Source organism: Rhyacophila brunnea, unplaced genomic scaffold (genome assembly GCF_057557595.1).
Source record: "Rhyacophila brunnea isolate RB1 unplaced genomic scaffold, BYU_Rbru_1.0 scaffold_20, whole genome shotgun sequence".
Classification (NCBI taxonomy): domain Eukaryota; kingdom Metazoa; phylum Arthropoda; class Insecta; order Trichoptera; family Rhyacophilidae; genus Rhyacophila; species Rhyacophila brunnea.
This window is the reverse complement of record NW_028232860.1, coordinates 29859472-29884403: the sequence shown is the minus strand read 5'-3', so window position 1 is coordinate 29884403 and position 24932 is coordinate 29859472. Positions and strand designations below refer to the sequence as shown.

At 32.7% G+C, this 24932-nt stretch overlaps 1 protein-coding gene across 2 annotated transcripts; it reads left to right on the top strand.

The window, feature by feature from the left end:
• Nucleotides 1-14597: 14597 nt before the first annotated feature.
• On the top strand, nucleotides 14598-24150 carry LOC147071513 (UDP-glucosyltransferase 2-like). 2 transcript variants are annotated; one of them, XR_015070791.1, is made up of 5 exons: nucleotides 14598-15602; nucleotides 17702-17924; nucleotides 20111-20330; nucleotides 22568-23393; nucleotides 23499-24150. XR_015070791.1 is itself a non-coding variant. In XM_085948166.1 (4 exons), exons 1-4 carry the CDS (start codon nucleotides 14763-14765, stop codon nucleotides 22842-22844), a joined length of 1560 nt encoding a protein of 519 aa, XP_085804292.1. In that variant the 5' UTR covers nucleotides 14598-14762; the 3' UTR covers nucleotides 22845-24149. The 2 variants fall into 2 exon arrangements, 1 of the variants encoding a protein (XP_085804292.1); XM_085948166.1 differs by having other exon boundaries at nucleotides 22568-24149.
• Nucleotides 24151-24932: the final 782 nt, after the last annotated feature.

The following is a 24932-nucleotide window of genomic DNA, read 5'->3' as shown; positions in this document are numbered from 1 at the left end:
TAGCATTTTAAAAATCAATTTCGTATGACACTGATCCATACATTATATTACGTACTTATAAATATTTATTTGCTAATTTTTCAGAATCTTCACTTTAGTATCAATAGAAAATTCAAGTCATACTACAATCAGACATCCAATTCTACAAAAAAACTGTATCAAATTTAATGAAAATTCTTCCCTATTTTCATTAGTTTTGGACGAGGTTTATGTATCCACATCAATGACATATTATTATTAATGTCATTGATCCACATAATATTATTATTCTACTTAGCAATTTTATATACTACTACTAATGGCATCTATCGACAGAAAACAAAAGTTTAAATTTAATAAATTTCTCATTACTTACTTTTTTAGGTGCTCAAGAAAAATTAAATACCTTAATATTATTTAAATATATTAATATTTTAAATATTTATTTTATTAAATTTTAATATTACATTCATATGTATCAAAATAAATATTAGTTTGTTCAATACGTTCATCTTCTTATTAAGTAAGAACACATTTTTATCACTTTGATTTAAATAAAAAATAATTTTATATTTCATTTCAAGTAGATAGATTTTAACACAAAATTTAATAATATGAAGTATGTTATACTCGTAGTATCGTGGTATATTTTTGGGTTTCCACCGTGTGTCCTTCTTCCTTCTTTACTCGACGTTTCGGGCTCGTTGCAGAGGCCATTATCAAGATCGGTATCCCTGGTCGTAACGATTGACAGATTACTCTGAGCAACGTTTGCTCTTAGGTAATCGGATTCCTTTCGACATTCTTAGAGCAATGTTTACATTCACATACCTACACTACATTATCATCATAAAACATATCATCTATTGATAATGGCCTATGCAACGAGCCCGAAACGTCGAGTAAAGAAAGAAGAAGGACACACGGTGGAAACCCAAAAATCTACTACGATAAAAAAACAACCGTGAAAGCCTCAAACATTATATATGTTATAGTAAATGTGATTTATATTATCTACTTGGTTCAAATTATTCCTAATAACTACGCTAGGTATCTGATAATTTGGTATTCCACCAAGGGAAGGCTTTAAAATTAAAATCAAGGTAATTCTTGTTTATCATGATTTATGTGATAGCTGGAATCAGGGGTTCAACTTTTTTTAGGATTCTCTAAGAGGTGGGCATGTATCAGATTTTGTTATTTAAGTTATGAATTTTTAATAAGACAAAACATACCTTTGTTAATTTTGTTTTAATTCAATAGGTAAATTTAATACTGAATAGTAATAATGAAAAATTCTATAATGTTCTGTTTTTTTTATTATTGACTCTACAGTCCAGTGTGGACTTTGGCTCTACTAACTCCTCTCTTTTGTCCTGGATTTACAGATGGACACATCGACAGTCTGGAGTATCTTTTACTCCGTCCAGCCATGGTCTACCAGCGCGTCGCTATCCCTTTGGTTTTGTAGACATAAAGTACTTCGGCTCTAATTTTACAACGTTTTTATCAGCTCTTATTCTTATTTGTCCGGTGGTTGTTTATCCAGTACAATTCTTGTAATCGATTTTTAAATAACTTCTTGACTAGCTAGACATTTGAAACTTTTAGAATATATCAGAACACGATGCCAATGCATTTTTTAATACTTTTAGCCATCTTTAAGTAGAATTGAATTCATTTTCAGTTAATTCTGTTTTGTATAAAAAGTTATTTCGGAAGAAATCCGTAATCCAATCCACTATTATTGGTTGCTAAGTGGGTGGTCTTAGCAACTAAATTATTAATATATACGTGCGTTACTATGGAAATCAAAATGACATTTCAGTATTCTATATTTGTTTGTTTGTTTGTTTTTTATTTACTTCATATCAAGTACAAGTTTGAGCATATTGAGCATAATAATTCAACAGAAAATTTAAAAACGTTGTATATAAAAAGTTCTTTTTATCTTGTGATTATTTATTGTTCAACCTTTCTATGCACATCCAGCAGACTTTTTGATATTTTATAACAGTAAATCACAGTTTCCCATGAAGCACTCTAGGCGGTAACTTCATTCTAAATATGCTAAAATTTCTAAATATCAATCTATTGATAAATAAGTTATCAATATGAAACCGTATAATATTTATTTACTTTTTGACTCTCAATAATTATCGTCGTTTAGCTTTGTCATATAATATGCAACGGTTTCGCAAGTATAATCTTTAAACATGTCAATACTTCGGGCTTATACTTAGACAGGGCTCATGTCTCAGCCATTTATGTTAGCATCGGTCTCACGAGAGATTATTTCACAGTAATATCATTCCTTTTTTCTAAATAATTGTTTTGATTAAATTTGTTTTCGTATTATACTGTATAAATACCTATTATTGACGATTACTTTGTATTTGATTTTATATGTCACTTTATTATCGACATTTTATGTACCAAAGTGATGTTTATCTAGGCCTAACATCTAATTTAATAACAGTCTTGACAAACAATTCTGAATTACTAACTTAGTATTAATTTTAGCCTAAGTATTGCAAAGTATTGAAGTATCTATTTCAAGCGGATACTATCAATGATGAGATGTACCGTTAAAGTGCCCACCACCACCCGTCATATATGCACAATCGTGGATATGCACGGCCGCTTTCTATGGCGCTTTAAACGTGTCTGAAAGAAGTGATTTTAAGTGCTCATTCCGTCCCGAGACGGAGCCGCACGGGACTGATGCTGCAACCATGCACCGTAGTGCTTAAATAACCGTCACAAAATAAGGTTAGTACAACATAATTTATCGAGGTGCCGCTCAATTGATGACATTTTTGCTACCAATTTTTTTACCTACAGCAGAGGTATGCAAAGTGTGTTCCGCAGTCTATTTGAAAAATTTCTTTTATTTTGTTTACTATCAATTCATGGTGGAACTGCATTGTATTGTTGTTTTTATTTAATAATACGCAATTTTTTTGTAGTACTTATTCCACTTTTAACCAATAGATTAGGACCGGTTTCGTCCACCTCAGTGGGACATTTTCTGACATGACATGAGTTGAAAATGTCCCACTGAGGTGGACGAAACCGGTCCTAATCTATTGATTAAAAGTGGAATAAGTACTACAAAAAAATTGCGTTTTATTAAATAAAAACAACAATATTTGAAAAATATTAATTATTCAATTTAACATCGGTTTGTGACCTCCAATGACTCTTTTCATGATACAAAAAATGTTTTTTAATACTACATATCTCAGCTTAGTAGGAGATTTCAAAAAATAAAATAACTCACATGGATTCAAGATTCGAGAGAAATGATATTAGCCTCAGCGACATACCTTGTGGGTAGGTAAGTCACACGTTAGTTCATGTGACACATAATAAGTGGCTTTTTCGTAGAATTGTGTATTTCATTTGTTTGAATTGAATTTATTTGACATGCCAATCTTCGGTGGTTGACGTATTCACAACCCTGAAGTGGCGTGGCTTGGACTTGACGTGTTCCGGATACCGTCAGATAATGCAACACTCCACACCCCTGTGACGTATCTTTTAGGATTCCATCGCTGTGGCTAATCTTTCCTCGTCATATTATAGAGATGCTATGCGCTGCATTTCCCACACGGCCGGAAGCACGAGACGTGGCGATGAATTAAGGGAAGTGTGGCAACATTGTGCTTGCCCTATGCTCTGATGCTGAAGCATAACGGAGTTCAATAAGTAAATAATACATTTGTATATGTGTAGGTAAGTATATCAAAAAACATTGTTCTTTTCATGTATCCATTTAAGGTAGATAGCGTATTAATAAAATGTAGTGTATTTAGAGCGGAATGCAGAAACATTTGTCATAACGAAAATTTCCTTAGCAGAAAACACTATGCAGAAACATTGTCCTTAGTTAAGATTATTTCTATTGAAAATAATACTATATTTAAAAATTCTCTTTCCTATAGTTTATGTAAATTATTTTATAATTGTTAAACGATGACAAAAATATGACAACTGCATTTTATAAATGCAATAACTATAAATACATATTAATATTTAATTATAATACTCTTGTGTTTCCGTCATAAGTCATTATACGTGATTCCACAGGCACCGCAAGATATTTTTTCAACATGGTAACACTAGCGTCAAGTGTCATTTTATCATCTGGCACCTTGTATTTCTGCGGGCTGGCGTATACAAGTAAAATAATATTCTGCAAGTACAAGCCAAACGAATTAACACTATCAATATCCATATTGAGATAAATTGTTAAATGAATATGAGTGGATGGACTGTTTTATAGCACGCGAATTTATTTTGACAGCAGCTGTCAGTGGTAAAATGGTAATACGGAAAGAGGCGTGTTCATAACAAAAGTTGTCTATGGTTAAGGATTCCTTAACTCTATACTCAGTACAGTCTATAGTTAAGTCATCCTTTTCGGCGACTTATCCTTAGGATCGAAATCTTAGATTGTGCATGCCGCTCTTAGGTGTTACATTTACATACAATTTGCGACTAAGAATCAATTAGAAGGGGTGGTACTTTATGCTTGTTTAGGCATTGCACTATTCTCGTGAAAATCACTGAGTATGTCCGGTTTGATTTCAAGAATTGAAGAACTAATTGCACACTATATTGGTGATTTTGTGTGTCGCAGATGACGCAATCGATTCGTCAGAAGATTTTAAATGGGGGCTTGAAACAGTTCAAACCAGTCATAGAACCATTAAATTATCACAGAACCTTAAAAATTAATACGTATTTCTTACAAATTGAGTATAAAATATTACCAAAATCATAACAAAATGCGGTACTGTTCGGTTATCAGGAATACAGCGGAAAACACATTTTAAAATACCCGATATACTGGATTATTTGTTACTTTGGGTTAGTTTAGGTTAGGTTAGGTTAGGTTGGGTTAGGTTAGGTTTGGTTAGGTTAACCTAACAAATAATCCAGTCTATCGGCTATTTTCAAAATGTGTTTTCCGCTGTATTCCTGATAACCGAACAGTACCCAAAATGCTCTGCAACAAACATCAAATAGGCGGATAATACTACCATTTAAACAGCTGATGTGTTCTTCTATACAACAAAAGCCGGCTAATTTTATAATGTGTCATCACTCATTTTAAATTAAAAAAAAAATATTATTTTGGGGGGGAGCTCAAAATTAGTCAGTGCCCCAGCTTCCTTAAATTAGTCATATTGCTGATTAGTATTCTTTTAGGGCGAAAAAATCTTTGACAGTAAAGGCGCCATGAAATAAAAAGTTTAAAAACTACTGGGTTGAGAAACGTAATTAATGTTCAAGTAGATAATAATATACTCGTAGAGGGATCAACTTTCATATAGTTTCACAGTCAGATATATTATATTATGTGAAAATATTGACATAGGTTATTATATTATTATGTATTATAATAATTTTATTATTGTTTGAAGAAAATTAAATGGTGTACATTATATAACTAATATTACTATGTTACAATAGCACGAGAGTATAATAAAATTATATATCACTTAATACTGATAAGAGTGATAAGAATAATTAAAGATAACTATTGAATTTAGATAAATACTTTGTAATAATTATCAACCGCACTTCATTCTAACCATTAACCTTGTTAATGATTTTGTACCCATCGTATAGCTTGCTTTTGGTTCCATAGGTCACGTGTCCAAGCCCCGCGGGTAAATTCAATTCAATCAGTCAATTCTTCATGTTTCAAGCCAGCGCTCGGAGATGCTGGGTTTAGCTAATAAATATAATATTACATCACGATAGACAAGGTTATGAGCACGGATATAAAAGAATAGAAAAAATATCAATAGTATAAATTCTTTAAAATTAAATAGTCAATATAAAAAGACTACATCGTAGTTAAGTGCGAGGCCTACTACGAAAACTACCGGCTCGATGAGCTCAGTCGATAAACAATGTTGCCAACTGCCATTGACGAAGGAAAAAAAACCATAGATTTTCATATAGTTAAAATAATGTCTAGTTAGAAGCTACTGCTTATTTTGAACACTGTTTTACGAAAACAAAATATATTTAAGGAGAATTACTCATAAGTTAATTAATAAATACCTAAATCATACAACTGAGGCGACTAATTCCAAAAAGCAATAAGTCCACATTTTGTCAAAATCGCGAAAAAATACGCACGTATTATTTGTATAATTTTACACAATGTGTATTGATCTATAAATTCCAAAACGCGACATAACCCTGCGAAAAAAAATATTTTAAGTCTTGATTTATTACAAAAAGCGCCAAGTCCGTGTTTCATATTATTTAAAGCTTGGTTGATTTCGCGCATGTTTAAGTCAGTCAATAAGGGAACGTTCAATATTGAAAATGGCGTCTCCCATGCAGTAGCATCCGGTAAACTCACGACAGTGCCACGGAAATATGTGCCTTATGCAAGATAAATTAAAAAGCGAGGTTCAAGTAGCGCTACGTCCAATTTTATTTTACCTATATTTATTACATTCAAGAGTTTATCGGCTGAAAAAAATTGCCATTTGGTTCTAATTTCGACATAGAATACAAAGGAAACAATAATCTCATGTTAAAACAAATAATTGAAGCTTGAGACGTAAAACCGTTGTTACCCGCAAATATCGAATTGTGGACTTGTCGCTTTTTGTAATTAAACGCCTAAACTAAAAAATGATCAATACAAAATTAAAAAAAATATCGTATGTTGCATTTAATTTATTCATATTAGACGTACGGTACAACAGGTTGATTGACAATGTTGATTTTATAGAAAATTGGTGTAATATTCTAGCTTTTTGTGAGAAATTTTAAGCAGTTTATGTTGTTGAAAAATGTTAGATTTAACGGCAAACGCAAGATGCATATTTTGCAAGCTATTCAAAAGTCTATTAAAAATACTAAATCTGGTAATAAAAACGCTAAGTTGGCAACGCTGTTTGGAGGTATTACGAGTATGCTGGCTGTTCGCAATGAACAAAGTCAGGCGATTGTTTGTGCACACTTATGCGTGTCAAAATACCGATACTCTTTCGAAAGACGCAAACATTTTCCGGGCAACGTGTATGGTAACATTACATGAATGTATTGTAACTCCCATGAGAACCCAGTGCTTTACGCATTGGACTATTAGGACCGAGTGCACTCGTACTAAAGGCCGGTTCGGATTAGTCGAGTGGCGAATGACTTAGTAACTGAAAAGTGTCCGAACACAGTACATTAATGAACATGAATATGCATATCAAAATGAACAGAACACAACGTAACAAAAGAAAAATAGATAAATAACTATTTTTTTTGTTCAACGAATAATTCACAAGATTAAAGAATGTAGGTTTTGAGGCTCTGGTATATTATGACAAAATATTGCATTTATCAATATTGAATTTTAGTTTTTAACGCCTGCCCCAGTGTAACATACAGTAACGTCCCTAGACAAAATGCCGCTCCATTTTTTAAATACAATATTTTTCATTATCCTTCTGACAAGAATATCTAAGAAATGTGTGATATAGCTACATTACCGACAAAATATATACTACTAAATCCAATTTAAATGCTATCTTTGCTTCAATAGAAATATTTCCAGGGTTTCAGATATATTTAAAAATACACCTAGCCACTTCCTAAACTCGCGAGCGACTGGCAAAAATATTTGGACAAATTTTAAATTAGGCTAGTATGTACCTACATATAATTAAAAAATCTGCACGTGTCATTGCTGGTCATCAAGGACGTGACCTCCAAGTTCAACGGAAGTAAACTAGACGTCGCGAACCCATCAAAAAATATAGTCCTATTAAACCTTCTATGTTAGTTAATTAATACATTTTGTTTCCAACCAGTGAGCTGGTTTTTTAACCCTTTATGGGGCAAGGGTCAAAAACGGTTTATTTATTGACCACCTAATTTATGAGCTATAAGTCATACACTAAATATGGAAACATCAACCTTGGTGCTTCAAGACGTTGTCGAGAATGTTCTCTGGTTACGAAATAAGCCATTTAATATGAAGTGTACGTCAATCGCTCGCAAAACATTATTTCAACGATTGGTCGATGTATCGGCCATTGCGCGTTTGCGGTCGCGACTCTCCGAGGAATTCGCGAGTGACACTTAACTTTGCAAGTCATTTTGTTCCCATTTATATTATGTGTTGTGAAAAAAAGTATGCACATAATTATTTAATATGCATTTATTTATCGATTTACATTATTATTTACAAATATACTGTGATAGAGTACTTGTTTCATCATTCTATTGCCAAACGGGAAGTCCATAACCTCAAATTTGCAAATCTGCTAGAATTAATTTAAACATAAAAAAGCGGCTTAGGTAGTTGTGCATAGTTACATTTTATTGTGAATATAGTATTCTATCATAAATATATTTTATTTTTACTCAGAATATTTGGGATCGGAAAAGTTCTCAAAATATTCGAGAAGAAATGATGTTTTTTTGTTAGTTGTGACAACAATTGAATGCTTAAGTACTAAATTACTATCAATATCGCAACTTTCATGAGGTTGTGTTGTATTATATTTGACTGTAGAAGTAAAACATCATCAGCCGTAGTCTATCCACTGCTTGATGAAGGCTTCCTCCATCATACTCCATTTTTCGCGGTCATTTTGTAATATGGTAATGTTGTAGGTCACTAGGTACTGTTTTCAGTTCATTATGAGTAAATCTAAGAAAAAGAGCTGTTGATGTGCTTCTAGTAAGGCTAGAGAGCCAAAACGCATATCTTATTTTTGTAAGAAATGTAACGTACCGCTTTGCATACTATGCTTAGAAAAGTATTACGTAAATGGATATAAAAAAAACAAAAATTGATTTGTAACTTTTCTTATGACTAAATAAATAATATTTACAACCATTATTTATTTGTTTTATTTGATTAAAATCAACAAAAAAAAACACTGGGGCACTGGTTGATTAAAAAACCACCATAAATTATAGTTTTTACAGATATTTGATAGATATTTTTATATTTTTATATTGAAATTGTTTTAAGATATTAAATATCTGATGTAAAATGATAGAGATAGGTTTGAAATGAAGAAAAAAATGTTTTGCCCTATAAAGGGAAAGATATTTCCGTTATTACTACGTTTAGGTAGCTATTTCTATATATACCTAATGATTCTCCTCGATTTGCCGCTCTTCGAGTAACTGCCGCCCCAAGCGACACTCAATCTGCCTACCCCCACGTGACGTCACTGCTAATATAATATTATCTATATTAAGTTGGAGCTGAAGACAATAACCCAAGGTGAAAACTTCCAAAAAGAGTTTCAAGTCATCAGCGAACAACAAGCATTTTTTATTACCAATGCTATGTCATTTATAAAAATCGTAAACAGCAATGGCCCCAAGTTTGTTTAATGATAATGATAGCTAATGGACCTGAGATTGTATGAAAATACATTGAAATTAGGGAATCCAATCCCGAGCCAAAATTCTGATCCCGGGATTTCGGGATTACAATTTGACAATCCCGGGATTGGCATTTTTTCCATTGTTAATATAAAACTTTTATATTTACAAATAACATTGATAAAATCGGTCAAAAATAAATCTAGTATAATTTATACTATTTAAGACATTTATTGTTATTATTGTTTACGTTTAATCTTGGAAATACATAAGTTTAATGGGGTAAATAATATTGTAATATAAATAATAATGTGAATTTAATATGAGATTGCTATTCCTGATAGTAAAAACTTAATGAATGGGTTAGCGAGATTTCAAATAGTAAAGCAAATCATGGTGTACTTATGGCCTTTCCGCTTCATAAATCTAATTAGTCAGCCAAATATGAAACTGCCGTAAAACGTATGAGATCATAGTGGAATTACTTTGTAATGCTAATCATTGTTTTTTACAATCTTTCTCATTTTTATTAATTTATGTGAAAAAATAAAATGAATCGGCAGCTTACACATGGGTATAAATCAAATTTCATTCAAACTCAGTTTATTTCTAATGTAGTTATATGTTATTAAAAGTATTTTTTTTGTTATATTTTCGTTTTCATTTTATTTCATTAGCTTTCAATTATATTTAAGAATATAAAATTCTTGTTATTGAAAATACATTATTTTGAAGAACTTCAGAAGCATACATATAAGGCGTTATTTGTTAATTTTAGTACTTCAACAAGTTGGTTATTTTTATGGATTTTAGTAACTGTCAAGGTCAAGGTCATAAGTAGTGTGGTTATATAGTTTACATACTCGGTCAGCGATGCTTCTTTTCATAAACTTAAAAATTCAGGGCATATTATACAATGCTAAAAATGGCGTCGAATACTTTGGCTTAGAATCTAATGTGCAATCAACCAATCTCCTACCCAATCTGAGAAACTCATCTAGAAATGGGAAGATGATACTTTATCAAATAAACCGTCCAACTCAAAATGGTTACCGCAAAAAGACATGTTAAGTAAGTTCTATCATTTATACCAGGTGTGGCCAACAGGTTGATGGCGATTGACTCAAGGTCGATCGCAACCATTTTGTCATTTTACAACATTACATTTCTGTATGTTTTGTGACCTAAGTTTCTAACTGATTTCCAGTTTTTACGTGAATTAATCATTTTGAATTTGATACTGCAATGAATAAAAATAATCACACGACTAATAGCTTTGGTGCTTATAAAAATAAATACATAGTTAATTTTCATCGAAGATTTCTAACGTAAATTAAATACGTTATAGAGGACATTTAAATTAATAGAAGACATCAACAATGTGTTTTACATATAAATCTGCTAAAATTCAATGAAACCTCCTTTTATAGCAGATTTAAATGTAAAACAAGATGTGAAAAAATATATGATTTTTGTCATTTTGAAAACATTTGTCAAAAACCATATCGATAATTTTTGCTCATGATCAAGTCGTCTCACTAAACATGAAAGTCACATACTGGGGGGAAAATTAGAGTAATGCGATGTTTGTTCATATAAATGCTTCCAGTTTGGTGACCTCGAAACATATAATATGACATTTACTGGTTATTGCCAATGATTTTTATTCGACTTTAAACTAAATAATCCTATCTAATCAAATAACTTTACCCAATATAACACCGCGTTATACTATTTGGTACAGAAGCAGAATGCAGGAACTCGCTGAAGTAAGCAACAAAGTAGGTTTGAAAAAAAATGTAATGTATAGACGAAAGTCATGTTCAACTGCTTTGCGGGCCAAAAAGAGATCCTCATCAATGGCACTCAGCTCGAACAGGTGAAAAGCTACATCTATTTGGGACAACAAGTGTCTATAGATTGATGTATATTTGATGAAATTGTTTGCAGAGTAAGGCTATGCTGGAGTCCTTTTGGCTGCCTGAATAATGTCTTTAAAAGTGACCTTCCACTGTGCATAAAGCGCAAAGTGTGTGCTTCCCGTGATCACATATGCGTGTGAAACATGGACCCTAAGTAAAAGAGAGATCCATAAACTTAGAGTAGCACAACGTGGTATGGAGAGGTGCATGCTGGGCATAGCGCGAAAGGACAAAAAAAGGAATGAGTGGATAAGGAATCAGACAAGGATTTGCAATGTAATAGAGTTTATTAAAAGCCTTAAATGGAGATGGGCTGGACAGATAGCTCGAAGAAGAGACAATCGTTGAACAAATCTGATCATCCAGTGGTGTCCAAGAAGTACAAAACGTCCGTAAGGTAGATCTAGGGGCCGCTGGATTGATCAAATGATAAATTTCTGCGGAAGTACGTGGGAACGCAATGCACAGGACCGAGAGAAGTGGAACCGGCTTGAAGAGGCCTTCATCCAGCAGTGGATAGATTCAGGCTGATGATGATGATACCATTTGGTACAATAAATAAAAGAGTATGTTATATTCAGTGAGATTAAGGTCATTGTAACGTCGTAACATAATTGCCATGTGCACAAAGCAATATCGAAAATGCATACATACGTGAATAGATAATAACAATAATGGTTTTATCAGTAACGATTTACTTTCAATAACGGTTATACTTTAATTTTTTTTATTTTATTAATTTCCAAATCACTCCAATATTCTTACTGTTGTCATCCAGGAGGGTCTTCAGTCATTAAGTGAAGCTATTTACCATAGAATCTCGCTGGTAGTCATGTCAATTTATGGTAACTAAGAGTACAATAAGGACATAATACTTAAACACGAGATAGGTGTTGCATTGGAAAAAACTGATATCAATAAAAACCGTGTCCAAAATACCATAATAGAAGACATCAAAAACCCTAAGTAATCATATTGATGATAATATTTTTTACCACGTCATAATATGAAGCAATTTTTTATTGTTAATTCTACAATTTTGGTAGATAATTTGTTTACTTGTATTTCAGGATACAAACTCACCATTATAGTTTGCTATAAACTAAACTAAAATATCAATGTGACTATATGGTAGGTGATCACTTACAACCGATGATAATGATTATTGAAGTGAAATAAAATTACGATTTAGCGAATCTAGTTAATGTATAAAAAAAGCCTCACATCCATTTCAAAAAAACAAAAAATTACCTGGAACAAAAAAAAATCTTGTTTTCCATCCTGATTACAAACTGGCGTTCTATAGAGGCTTCACGCAGTGGCGTCGCCGAATACCGCATGGTTGGGATTTCTTATTTACATTTATTTTTTGATGAGACGCGTACATGCCTGATGCTGGAGTAGAAAAAGTGGTTCCACCATTCCAGGATCACGCGTGTGCTGCCATTTATAGCGCTTCAAAAATTGCAGTTCGTAAAGGCTCTTCTACATCTTTATAATCACGTATTATTTTACAGAACAAAGTTAACTCAGTTTATATCCAAACGCAAAGTCTATTACGCCACTGAACTGTGGTGAGAGCAACAATTTTACATAACATCTGAGACTTATATGGTTATTTGTTACCCTAATAGATTTTTGGGCTTCCACCACGTGTTCTTCTTCCTTCTTTCCTCAACGTTTTGGACTCTTTAAAAAGATCATTTTCAATACGTTCTCGTACCTTGAGAATGACCCTTTAAGCAAGCCCAAAACGAGGAAAGAAGAAGAAAGAACACGCGGTAGAAGCCCAAAAGTCTATTACGATATCAATTTTAGAGTTCAATCACATAACTACCTTCTTGTCAAGTTCTTTTGATGTCTTGCCTTATTTTAGTCGGCTGGCCAACCGAGTAAGCGGTTAGCACTCAACGCCGCTATGAAGATTCCAATAATTATTTCTTAGAAAATCGACAGCTGATACTTGTCTGGTCATTATATAAGAATATATTATAAAACCATTAATTATTCATTTCACCACCTACCTCAAAGGAATTGTTCTTCTAGCATGCGTGACCTTGGTAATAATTACTCCCAGTTATCAAAGGTTTTGTGATAATATTCGTAAGATATATCAAAACTAAATTCAAGATATTATCAACACTACAAGACCTTTTATAATCTTTTCTCATTCTGAATAATATCTTAGGAAAACTTTTTAGAACAAGAATCTCCGGCGATGCCGTCGCGATGCGCGAATTCTCGCTAACGGCATTTTATGCCGGTAACTGCTGCAACTAACAAGGCTGGTTTTATTCTACAGATACAAGAATAACATTATAAAACTCTCCAAGATACAGGACAAACAACCTCAGACTTCATTGGAGCGAGCAGTCTGGTGGACGGAGTACATGATCAGGAATAGAGCCGATGTTTCATTTTAGGTATATTTCCTCTTTGATGTCGCTGCCTTAGCAATAACGTGTTTTATGACAATTTCAATATTTTTATTTATTTTTGTATATATGATACGATACTCTGAAACATAAATTTATAGTGTGTAGAGGTTTACTTAACTCTACAACTGAAGCATCATTGTCTATGCTCATTTATATAGCATAGATAATAATACTAACAGAAAATGACTGTCAATAAATCAGTTGCATTTTGGCTCTTCGACAGTGTAGTCCATTTACACGAGCAACTCCACGTAACATTTAACATCAAATCAAATCATGTTGTAAACCTTCAAACTCAACATAAAAACTAATGTTACAGTCCTGTATTAGTGCCATGTGTATCCAAACTTTGTATCTACAATATAAAAACAAGAAAATCCAACCACTGTGTATCATTCCTCACTACCCGAATCGCCATATCACGCACACTCAACGCAACCTTCCAGAACAGATATTAACAACGTTAGCACCTTCGATAATCCCCGATAAGTGTCAATTTATTAACTTTTCTTATACCTACAACTGTTTTTTGTAAACGCGGGAAAAGATTTGCCTGCCTTGTATTTTTTTTCTGGTAGGTACATATATAAGTCTTTTTAAATGAATATGTTTACACATTACATTATATTTTCAAATTTGTTGGCTTAAAGGAGAACAAAAGAATATTCCAAAAATAAAATTATTCGATAAATTGCGTAAGTTTTAGAAATAACGATGGCAAGCCTAGATTCAATGCTATCGGGAGTGTGCAGAATAATATGAAGTTCCACCACTGGCACGTCAATAACAACTCACTGCACGAATAACATGACAGCACGCTTACTTAAATGATTTAAATAGTTTGACCATGAATAAATCATTATACTTACATAATATAATATTATATAAGACGGAAAACATCAATCAACCATTAATTTTGTCCAACGTGTAGTACGTACTTGTGTACAGAGGAAAGCATCCAAAATCAGTTACTTCGTACCATTACGAGACCAATAATTGCATTCGTGAAAGTTTTTTTTATTATAAAACGCATATTATTTGTGGCATTACGATGCATAAACAATGGTTACAGTTTACGTTTATAGTGTCGTTCATGAGTGCAGGTGTCTTCTCTGCAAGAATTCTTGGAATATTTCCAACACCTTCCATCAGTCATCAAGTGGTTTTCAGAGTGCTGATGGAGGAATTGGCAAAGAGAGGTCACCATGTCGTCACAATGACCACAGATCCTGTCAAGTATATTGAACCAGAATACGCAAATCTGACACAAATCGACGTTCATGATGTTTCCTATTCAATGTGGAGAAAAGATTTGAAAGAAATTTTAGGACCAAATCAGCACATTGAAATTCTTGATCTATTTGTTCTTAGTCATCAGTCTCTGCAAAAGCTAGTGAAAGTTCAATTAGGAACCCCTGAAATGCAAAAAATTATCCACGATCCCAATGAACATTTCGATGTTTGCTTCATAGAATCAATAATTCCTGTGATGGCAGCATTTTCTCAACGCTTTAATTGTCCTCTCATACTGTTTTCATCGTTTTTTGGAAGTTTAAATGAATTTGATTCCTTTGGTAGTCCGTCCCATCCGATTATATACAACGACATTATTTCATCGTGTTACGGAAATTGTAATCTGCTTGAAAAAAGTAAGGAAGTTTACAATGCAATTTATTTTAGATATATGTATAAGTGGAAAATTTTTCCGGGGTACGAGAAAATTGCTGTGGAATATTTTGGACCTGGTTTTCAGACTGTTGAACATTTGATGAACCATGCTGATCTGCTATTGTTGAACGCACATCCGATTCTTGTTGGAGTTAGACCCGTTTCACCTGGAATTATCTACGTTGAAAAATTGCACTTGAAGCCTTGCAAACCCCTGCCGAAAGTGAGTACATAATTTATAATAATCCATATTTAATCTATACATACGCACAACAAATTGGGCTACCTTCTGGGTATAGCTCTAAAAAATTATAATTTTTGAGTGTGCAAAAATAAGGAAATAAACTTAAAGCTATACCTCATCTGGGGCACGGTCTAAAAAGATCGTGACTAGGCGATGCGCGGATTGTATAAATGACGCGCGCCGAACGAAATATAATTTGTCATAAAAATTCAACATGCGTTCATTTAATGTTCTGTTTATTGTTCTATTAGTAACAATAATAATATATTCATTGACATGACATTTTACATGATTTAAGAATTAATACTCCCGTCACCATCACGAAACAAATTGACGTGTTCACAGCTCGACTTTCGCTCTCCGATTGCCAGCGAGTCCAAAATTTCGTCACATCCATAGTTGAAAATTATTTTCCGTTTCACTGAAGTATGCTTTTTTAAGCATTTGATAAAAAAAATGTTAATTGCAGTGGTTATATAATAATATGTCATAATATGCAATAAAGTTTGTATATTATACTATTTGTTGACTTTGTATTTCTAACGTTTTATGGCCTGGCCGTTATTAATTCATAAACCAAAACTGATTTTAAAGTCATTGTTTAAATAGCTCTTATCTTTCTCTAATCTCTTTAATAGTTCACTGGTACAGTCCATGTTTTTTTTTAATAGATAAAACATTGCAGTTACACAGGTTATAATATAATATATAAATCATGTATATAAATAAATCATATATGTATGTCATTTTATATATTATTATAATATTAAATGACAAAAATACTATTTTAATATTTTTTCTATAAGCTACTTAATAGGGTACAAGTCGGTTATGGGGAAGCCAGGCGGAAGCCGCACTAATTGTCATTGCCGATTTTGGAAAAAAATCATGAATTCAAGAATGAAAACCTAACCTAACCTAACCTAACTTTACCTAACCTAAACTAACCCAACCTAAAAAATAATCCAGTATATCGGCTATTTTCAAAATGTGTTTGCCGCTGGCTTCCCCATAACCGACTTGTACCCTTAATAGTAATATTATAAATAATGGATGAGTATATTTGCAGTTCCATTTATCCTCAATGTGTATAATAATATTATGATAATGGCCCCCGACTCTGGGGGACCCGGCGTGACGAGTCGACCTGATAAGTCAGATAAACACACGTTACAAATTTTTCCTGATGAGAAAAAAGTCACCTGCGGCGCTATTTTGTTCGTAAACTCATGTCTACTTGTATGTTGCAATTTTCTATTACTGTGTCGATATTCGACAACTCTATAATTCAAGTCGATTTATTCAACAATACAAAAAAATCGCTAAAAATACCTGAAACAACATTTTGAAAATGATTCTGTAAAATTGCTTTTAACGCTAGCGATGGGTAAGGGGGCCCGCTAAAAAGATCCTAGCCTGGGGGTCCGCTTCAAGATGTTGGGCCATGATTATGATACATATAATATGATTTGATCGAATAGTTGAGGCGTCTAATTACAAAAAGCGACAAGTCCACAATTCAATATTTTCCGGAAACAACGTTTTTATGTTTCAAGCTTCAATTATTTGTTTTAGCGTGAGGAACCAAATGACAATTTGTTTCAGCCGATAAACTCTTAAATGTAATAAATATAGGCAAAATAAAATTGGACAGCGCTATTTGTACCTCACTTTTTAATTTACTCCGCATAACGCACATATTTTCGTGGCACTGTCATGAGTTTACCAGATGCTATAACATGGGAGACGCCCTTTTCAATATTGAACGTTCCCTTATTGGTTGACTTAAACACGCGCGAAATCAACCAATTTTTAAATAATATGAAACATGGACTTGGCGCTTTTTGTAATAAATCGAGACTTAAAATATTTTTTTTCGTAGGGTTATGTCGCGTTCTGGAATTTATAGATCAATACATATTGTGTAAAATTATAAAAAGAATACGTGCGTATTTTTTTCTCGATTTTGACCAAATGTGGACGCTTTTTGGAATTAGACGCCTCAGTTAAGCTTTATGTCACATACCTACTTAGTAAGTAATATCCTGTATAATTAATTATAAATCAATATTTTCCAGAATATCCAGAGCATATTAGACAATGCTAAAAACGGCGTCATATACTTTAGTCTAGGTTCCAACGTGAAATCAACCAGTCTGCCAACCAGCATGAGAAACTCTTTTCTGCAGGCTTTTAAGGAATTGCCATACACGATCATCTGGAAATGGGAAGACGATACTCTATCTGATAAGCCACCGAATGTTTTCATCTCAAAATGGTGGCCACAGAAAGACATATTTAGTATGTATTATAATTTATACAAATCAGTGGCGAAAGGTGGAGGTAGTCTGTTAAGATCCGATATAAATAGTGCATACTAAACTTTGTCAGTTATACGTATTTGTTTTCATTCAAATATGACTACCATTTACAGATGGTGTATTTTATAGATAGATAATATTTTTATATAGTATGGCTTTGTTTAAGCAAGGCTGGATGAAAAAAAACTGACCAACAACGTGTAATATGTATTCTTAATTCAACGAAAAAAAAATATTATGAATGAAAAAGTGTGCAAAATTTTGTCGTATATAATACGTAAGCATACGAAAACTATTATGGTTTGGTTGAGACAAGGTTAAATGGTTTTTTTTTATTAATCAATTCCATAATATGTAAATTGTAGTCTTAGTTTAATAAAAACCAATACGTATGCTTGACAAAGTTTAATATATATTCGTGTCATTCGTATATTCATGTCGGATCTTAACCCTACACTGCATGACATTTGAATGAAAAAAATATATGTGTTGAAAATTATGACAAAAACCATGGGAAAATATTTAAAAAAATATATATTAACTTTTTGTATTTTTTTTTATTCAAATAAACAATATGATGCCAAATGGCATCTGCATGCAACAAGGTAATGAACATTTTTTGTTGTTTTTAAAGATATGAAAATTTTAAACAGTTTTTATTTTGTTCTCTCCTTGTCATTCAATGCTCGTTATCTGTAATAAATTCTGGAAAAGAAATTAGTCTTTGAGAAGCAAATCATAACTGAGGTACACAAATAAAGCAGTACGTCAACGCATGATGATGCCAAATGGCATCACAAACATTTTTCCATTTATTTCTATGTATTTGATATTCAGCAAAAATATTATAATATAATCATAAAGTACATACCTGAATGTATCACGAAATATTTTTTTTATGTTCTTGAATGGACTTTCTTCTGCTAAAAAGTATATTTGAAACATGTGAATTTCAGGTGCAACCGCTTTCACTTCCGTCATAATTTATTTTAAGTGTTGTATTATTTTAAAGAAATCTCCTAATTAACTGTACTACTATTTACTGAGAACATTTACTAATAAAACATAGTAAAATATTTCAAAAACGAAATCGTAGATGGGGGTTATTAATATTTGCATTAAAATATCATCATGCCAAATGGCATCACTATGGCAGCCTACCTCCACTCTTCGCCGCTGATACAAATAATTTTATTAAAAAAAATAGTTGTTTTCCATTTAATTTTAGTAGACGTGACTATTTATCAAAAAACACATTCTAAATTGAATAAACTTACTAGCCGAATCCGATAATCGGAATAAGCAAAACCTTACATTACATAACACAATCCTCCTAGTGAGTGAGGTGGGTATAATCCTCATTGAGCCAATTACAATACTATATACAAAATATTATTTAAGCATGAACAGTTGATTAAAGTTTTTTTTCCGACCGTGTCCGATCCTAATAAGATTATATTATGGGCCTCCACACAGTGAAGGTTTTTATTAAAGATTTTTTGTTTTTACGAGAAATTGATGTCAACCTATTAGGTCCATACTCTGACTCAAACACAAATCGAAAAACAATAATATATGTATGTGCCGAACGCAGGATTCGAACCTGGGACCCACGATGCTATAGGCCGACGCTTAAGCCGCAGCCGCTATCGCGGATGTCAAAATTAACGTTTGGAATTATTAAAAAAATGGGTACTGTTCGGTTATCAGGAATACAGCGGAAAACACATTTTGAAAATAGCCGTTAAACTGGATTATTTGTTATGTCAACCTAACCAAACATAACCTAACCTAACCTTACTTAGCCCAACCTCACCTAACCTGAACTTACCCAAACTAACAAATAATCCAGTATATCGGGTATTTTCAAAATGTGTTTTCCGCTGTATTCCTGATAACCGAACAGTACCGATTTTTTTGTTTTTACGAGAAATTGATCTCAGCCATTTGCTCAACCTATTAGATCCATACTCTGACTCAAACACAAATTGAAAAACAATATGTGTATTTGCCAGACCCAGTATTCTAACCTGGGACCCACGACACTATAGGCCGACGCTTAAGCCGCAGCCGCCTTCGTGGAGTCAAAATTAAAGTTTAGAATTATTAAAAAAAAATGTTATTTGACGTATCAATTATAAATTATTACCTTGTTTTTATTTTCAGATCACTCCAATATTCTTGCTTTCATAACTCAGGGTGGCCTTCAGTCACTAGATGAAGCTATTCACCATAGAATCCCATTGGTAGTCATGCCATTTTATGGTGACCAAGCGTACAATAAGGACATAATACTCAAACAGGAGATAGGTGTAGCATTGGACAAAACTAATGTCAATAAAGATCATGTCAGAAATGCCATAAAAGAAGTCATCGAAAATCCCAAGTAAGTATTTTGATGATAATCTTTCTACTCTTCTTTATGTCGTCTTCTACCAAATGTTGGCGACTAAAATGTGCCACATTATCGCCACACACAGATATCGAACACCTTGATTATTAAACCACTCACGGAGGCTGCGTAACCAAAAAAAAATCTCCTTCAGCATGCGATTCTGCTGATCTCCAACTTCTTTATCACCATTGATATGAAACAAGTTTTTATTTTAAATCTACAATTTTAGGTAGCTAAGTTTTCCACATTATTTTCGGGATACAAACCAAAACGGTTTGGTACCGACTAAATTAGAAAATATCTCCAACAGATATTAAACGAGATTCAAATCATGAATGTAAAGTTGTTTTTATCTAATATTAAATATGTATTAATATTCCTCACCCAAGTAAATTTTTCATTCTTAAATCTTGTGTAAATACATAATAATACCTATTTCGGTCTCCCAATATACATTTTTAAATTCTGTGTAAACATTTAATTTTATTCATTCTGACGTTGCTTTTACAGCCTAAAATTTTTGATAGCTATATTAATTATTACCACTAAATAATTGTATTTTTCTTAAACAAAAACTAATATAATTCACTATTTCTTTTATTCAACGAATAATTCACAAGATTTAAGAATGTACTATTCTGATTATAGAACATACATAATTTTGAAAAACACTTTCTGAGAAAATATATTATAACCAATAAAAAAAATCTTTTTTTGAAAAAAGTAAGCCACCCCGGCAGAGAATCGAACCCTGCATCTTCTGGTTTTACTCCCCGTCCGTCGCATTTACCTCTATGCTACGCAGTGACATACTTATTAGTACGCTGATGAGTAGGTATTAAAAAGGCCAATAGTTAAAATTTGTCGCAATTAGTATGTCACTGCGTAGCAAAGAGGTAAATGCGACAGTAAACCCAGGAGATGCAGGGTTCGATTCCCTGCCGGGGTGGCTTACTTTTTTCAAAAAAGATTTTTTCTATTGGTTATAATATATTTTCTCAGAAAGTGTTTTTCAAAATTATGCATGTTCAAAAACTAATATATTTTTCCGGACTGTAACTGACAGTTTCTGGTGTCAGACTTTTGACGCACTTTGGTTGAGATTACTCGAACCTTGATATATTTAGAAGTCTTTATTGAGTTTATTTGACAATTTTAGGTTCGTTATAATAATATTGTATCGCCTAAAATAAAACAATATAATTATATAGAACACATAATTCAATAATGATCAGTATCGGTTATGGAAGAAGATAGTTGTAATTGTATTATTATCTTATATAAAATAGATTTTTCTCAGACTATTGTATTTAAATTGTGTTCATGACTTTCATAATTACAAGAACATTAGTTATACAAATACGTGGCTAGCGCCCAGAATTCTGTTACAATTTTATTGGGTTAGTAATGTTATTTAGGTACCTTAATTAATTACAAAGCAGATTGCCTCCTGATTGGCGGAATTTGAAATAACTCAGTTTAAACGTAAATATAAGAAATAATTCACATGAATCATAGACGGATTGATAGTTTAAAGGCCAAAGCACTCAGCCGGAAAGTAAAAGACGGCTCGAGTCCCACTCACTCCAATTTTCTTTCTAATATTATCTTTGTGTCGGAGGGTTTCAAAAATAGGTTATTTAAATATATCCGGGTATAAAAATATCAACATAATATAGAAAAAATTATAATATAGAGGTTTTCCTCGTTAGTATGATTGATGTAAGAAGCGAAATGAAATTTAATTAAAGTTTCTAGTATTTTACTCAATGATACCGTTGGGTAACTATTGTATAATATTAAATGGAAACTAATACAGGTAATCATGGCCCCCACAAAGGGGGGCTGACAGGGCTGTAGCCTAGGAGCCAGGGCTCAAGGGGGCCTAGCGTGGTGGATAGATCAGATACGTGAGATAAACAAATCACGAATTTGCTCTAATAATAAAATTACTATTAACTATTACACAATATGAGATTCTGAGGTGCAATTTTTGACTGTTTTGTATTGACATATCCATAATTCAAGTAGAGGTACAATACACTGAAGGCCCTTACTTTTACCTCTAACACAATTTTGAAAACGCTTCTGTTGAGCATCACACGTGCCATTAAGCTTAGTAGTAAAGGGGGCCCGCCGAAGATAGATCCTGGCCGGGGGGCCCGCTTTAGGATGTGGGGGGCATGCAGGTAATCGTCATAATTAATAACGTTTTCCTTTTTCTACAGATACAAGAACAACATAATAAAACTCTCCAAGATACTGGACGATCAACCTCAGACTTCATTGGAGCGAGCAGTCTGGTGGACGGAGTACGTCATCAGAAATAAAGGCGCCAAGCATCTCCGATCGCCATCAGCCGATATCCCACTGTACGCGTATTTCCTCTTAGATGTCGCTGCCTTTATAATAGCGTGTTTTACAGCATTTGCAATATGTCTATATATTTTTGTAAAGATACTTTTAAGAAAAATAATTTCTTGTGATAAACCGAAGAAATCATAATGTTTAACTTTGATGACATCTATAAATATGTTGGAACAAGCTCAGAAATATAGATACTAGATTTTATTTTTCATTTTTGCATAGTGTAGGTACTCAAGTATGTTGCAATAAGATGTAGTAGTATAACAAACAATCAAAATCTTAGATGCCAATGTCAGCGTGTCATAATTCCTGGTCGCGTAGCAACAATGATTTGTTTCTGAGAATTCAATAAATTACTAGCATATTCATCTGGCGATAGCAGGCTGCCTTGCTAGAACTTGCAGGTAGCTTGACGTCTTGTTCATAAAGTGTTCGATTTAAATAAACTTTTAAATTTTAATAAATCAATCTAATAATCATGAAACAAATTGACTTGGTGTGATTAATTATTTTGAATGGCATCATCTTTTTTCATTGAAAAGTACTTTCGATCCAATGTCAGTTTGACATGACTTAATTAATATTATAGTTTTATTTTCCATACATATTGTTGCAGTATAAATAATGGATTTGTTTATAATGAAGCAACAAACAAATTAATGTATTGGACCAATTTCATCATTCGCTGCTGACTAGATAATGATTTTTTATTTACCACCTTTAAAATGCACGTTAATTACATCGATCGGCCGCCTGGTCATTACGCGCCAAGTGCATCTTCAGCGTCCAAAGTATTAAGTGGCCTTCACTTTGTGTAGTAAAAATTGGAGTAAATGGAGTAATTGGAGTAAAAATCGTAATTTATTCTAAAATCAGTAATGTCTCTGAGACTTGAACGGTAAAGACAATATAAGGTCTGGTAATGTAGGCAGGTGTTGAGAGTATTGTGGATGGATAAACGATCCGATGACTCTATAATCAGCAATCTTAACTCACTTCACTGACTTCACTCATTGCCTATTGTAGTTAGGACCAAATCAACGATTCCAGAATTTTTAACTGACGCAGGTTTGCGTATCGCTATGTAGCAAAAAAGAGAGCTAAATCACCCGTGTCATGATCCTCAGTCATGAAATCGCAACGAAGAAGTAGAAAATGATAAATCAAAATATGCTGAAATAATATTTAGGGAAAGAAAATGAGTTAGGGTTTTAAGATTTTTTTAACAAGTTGGTAAGCTTAGTATTGTGGGCTATTTTTATAGGTCACACCAAGCGTCTCTGACAGTATTGGTTGTGTATAAAAAAAGCCATTAACGAGCGAGATGCGGAAATACGCCTGTTTAAAAATATTACGGGTATACACAATAAGTTATTGATAATTATTGTGACCCGCCTTATTCTAGCCCTGTGGCTTTATCACTGCTTACACAAATACAATTTTTAAAAAAAATGTGTCGTATTTTTATTTAATATGTTTTTTTCTTCTAATTTATACACCATCTTGCATAAATATTGGTTTCGGTGACGTGAATTTCGCAATTCGGCATCGTCTGACTGTAAATATAAAGTAAACCATAGTTTCCGAAAGATCAATGATGCCGGGACACAAATCCCGGTTCAACAAAATCAACATTTGTGCAGAAGTATTTTTATTTTCCATCATCAAATACCTACCTACCCTTAGCCAACAATATTAAAAAAAAAAATCATTATTTTACACAGATATTAAATTATATTTATTTTGTTTTAAAATTTACATCGCATTCATTTGACATAAAACCTCTGAATATAACATCGAATACTATGGTGTTTAACTTAAGAAGCGTTTTTTCCCAGTTTCTCTCGGGGATTTTCCTTGATGGTAGTGTATTTCTAATGTTCTATATTTCAACCCTTTTTGCGTTGATCCTAATTTTGACCAAGGAATATAATTATTATAGGGAAAATGTCAGCACTCTAGAGTCTGTCATTGATGAAACTATGAATCCCAGACAAACTTTGTGTTTTACATTATAGATTTCTATAACCACTTAAATTCAGAATAAAACAAATTGTATATAATATATTTTGAGTATAAATTTTATAAGTATAATTACATATCTGAAACACAAATTTGCACTTCCATTTTTAAATACGCTATACACTAATTCCCTTTAAAAATCTTTTTAATGTATGTTTTAAGGTACATGTAACAAAACAGAAAAAGACGATTCAGAATCTGGTA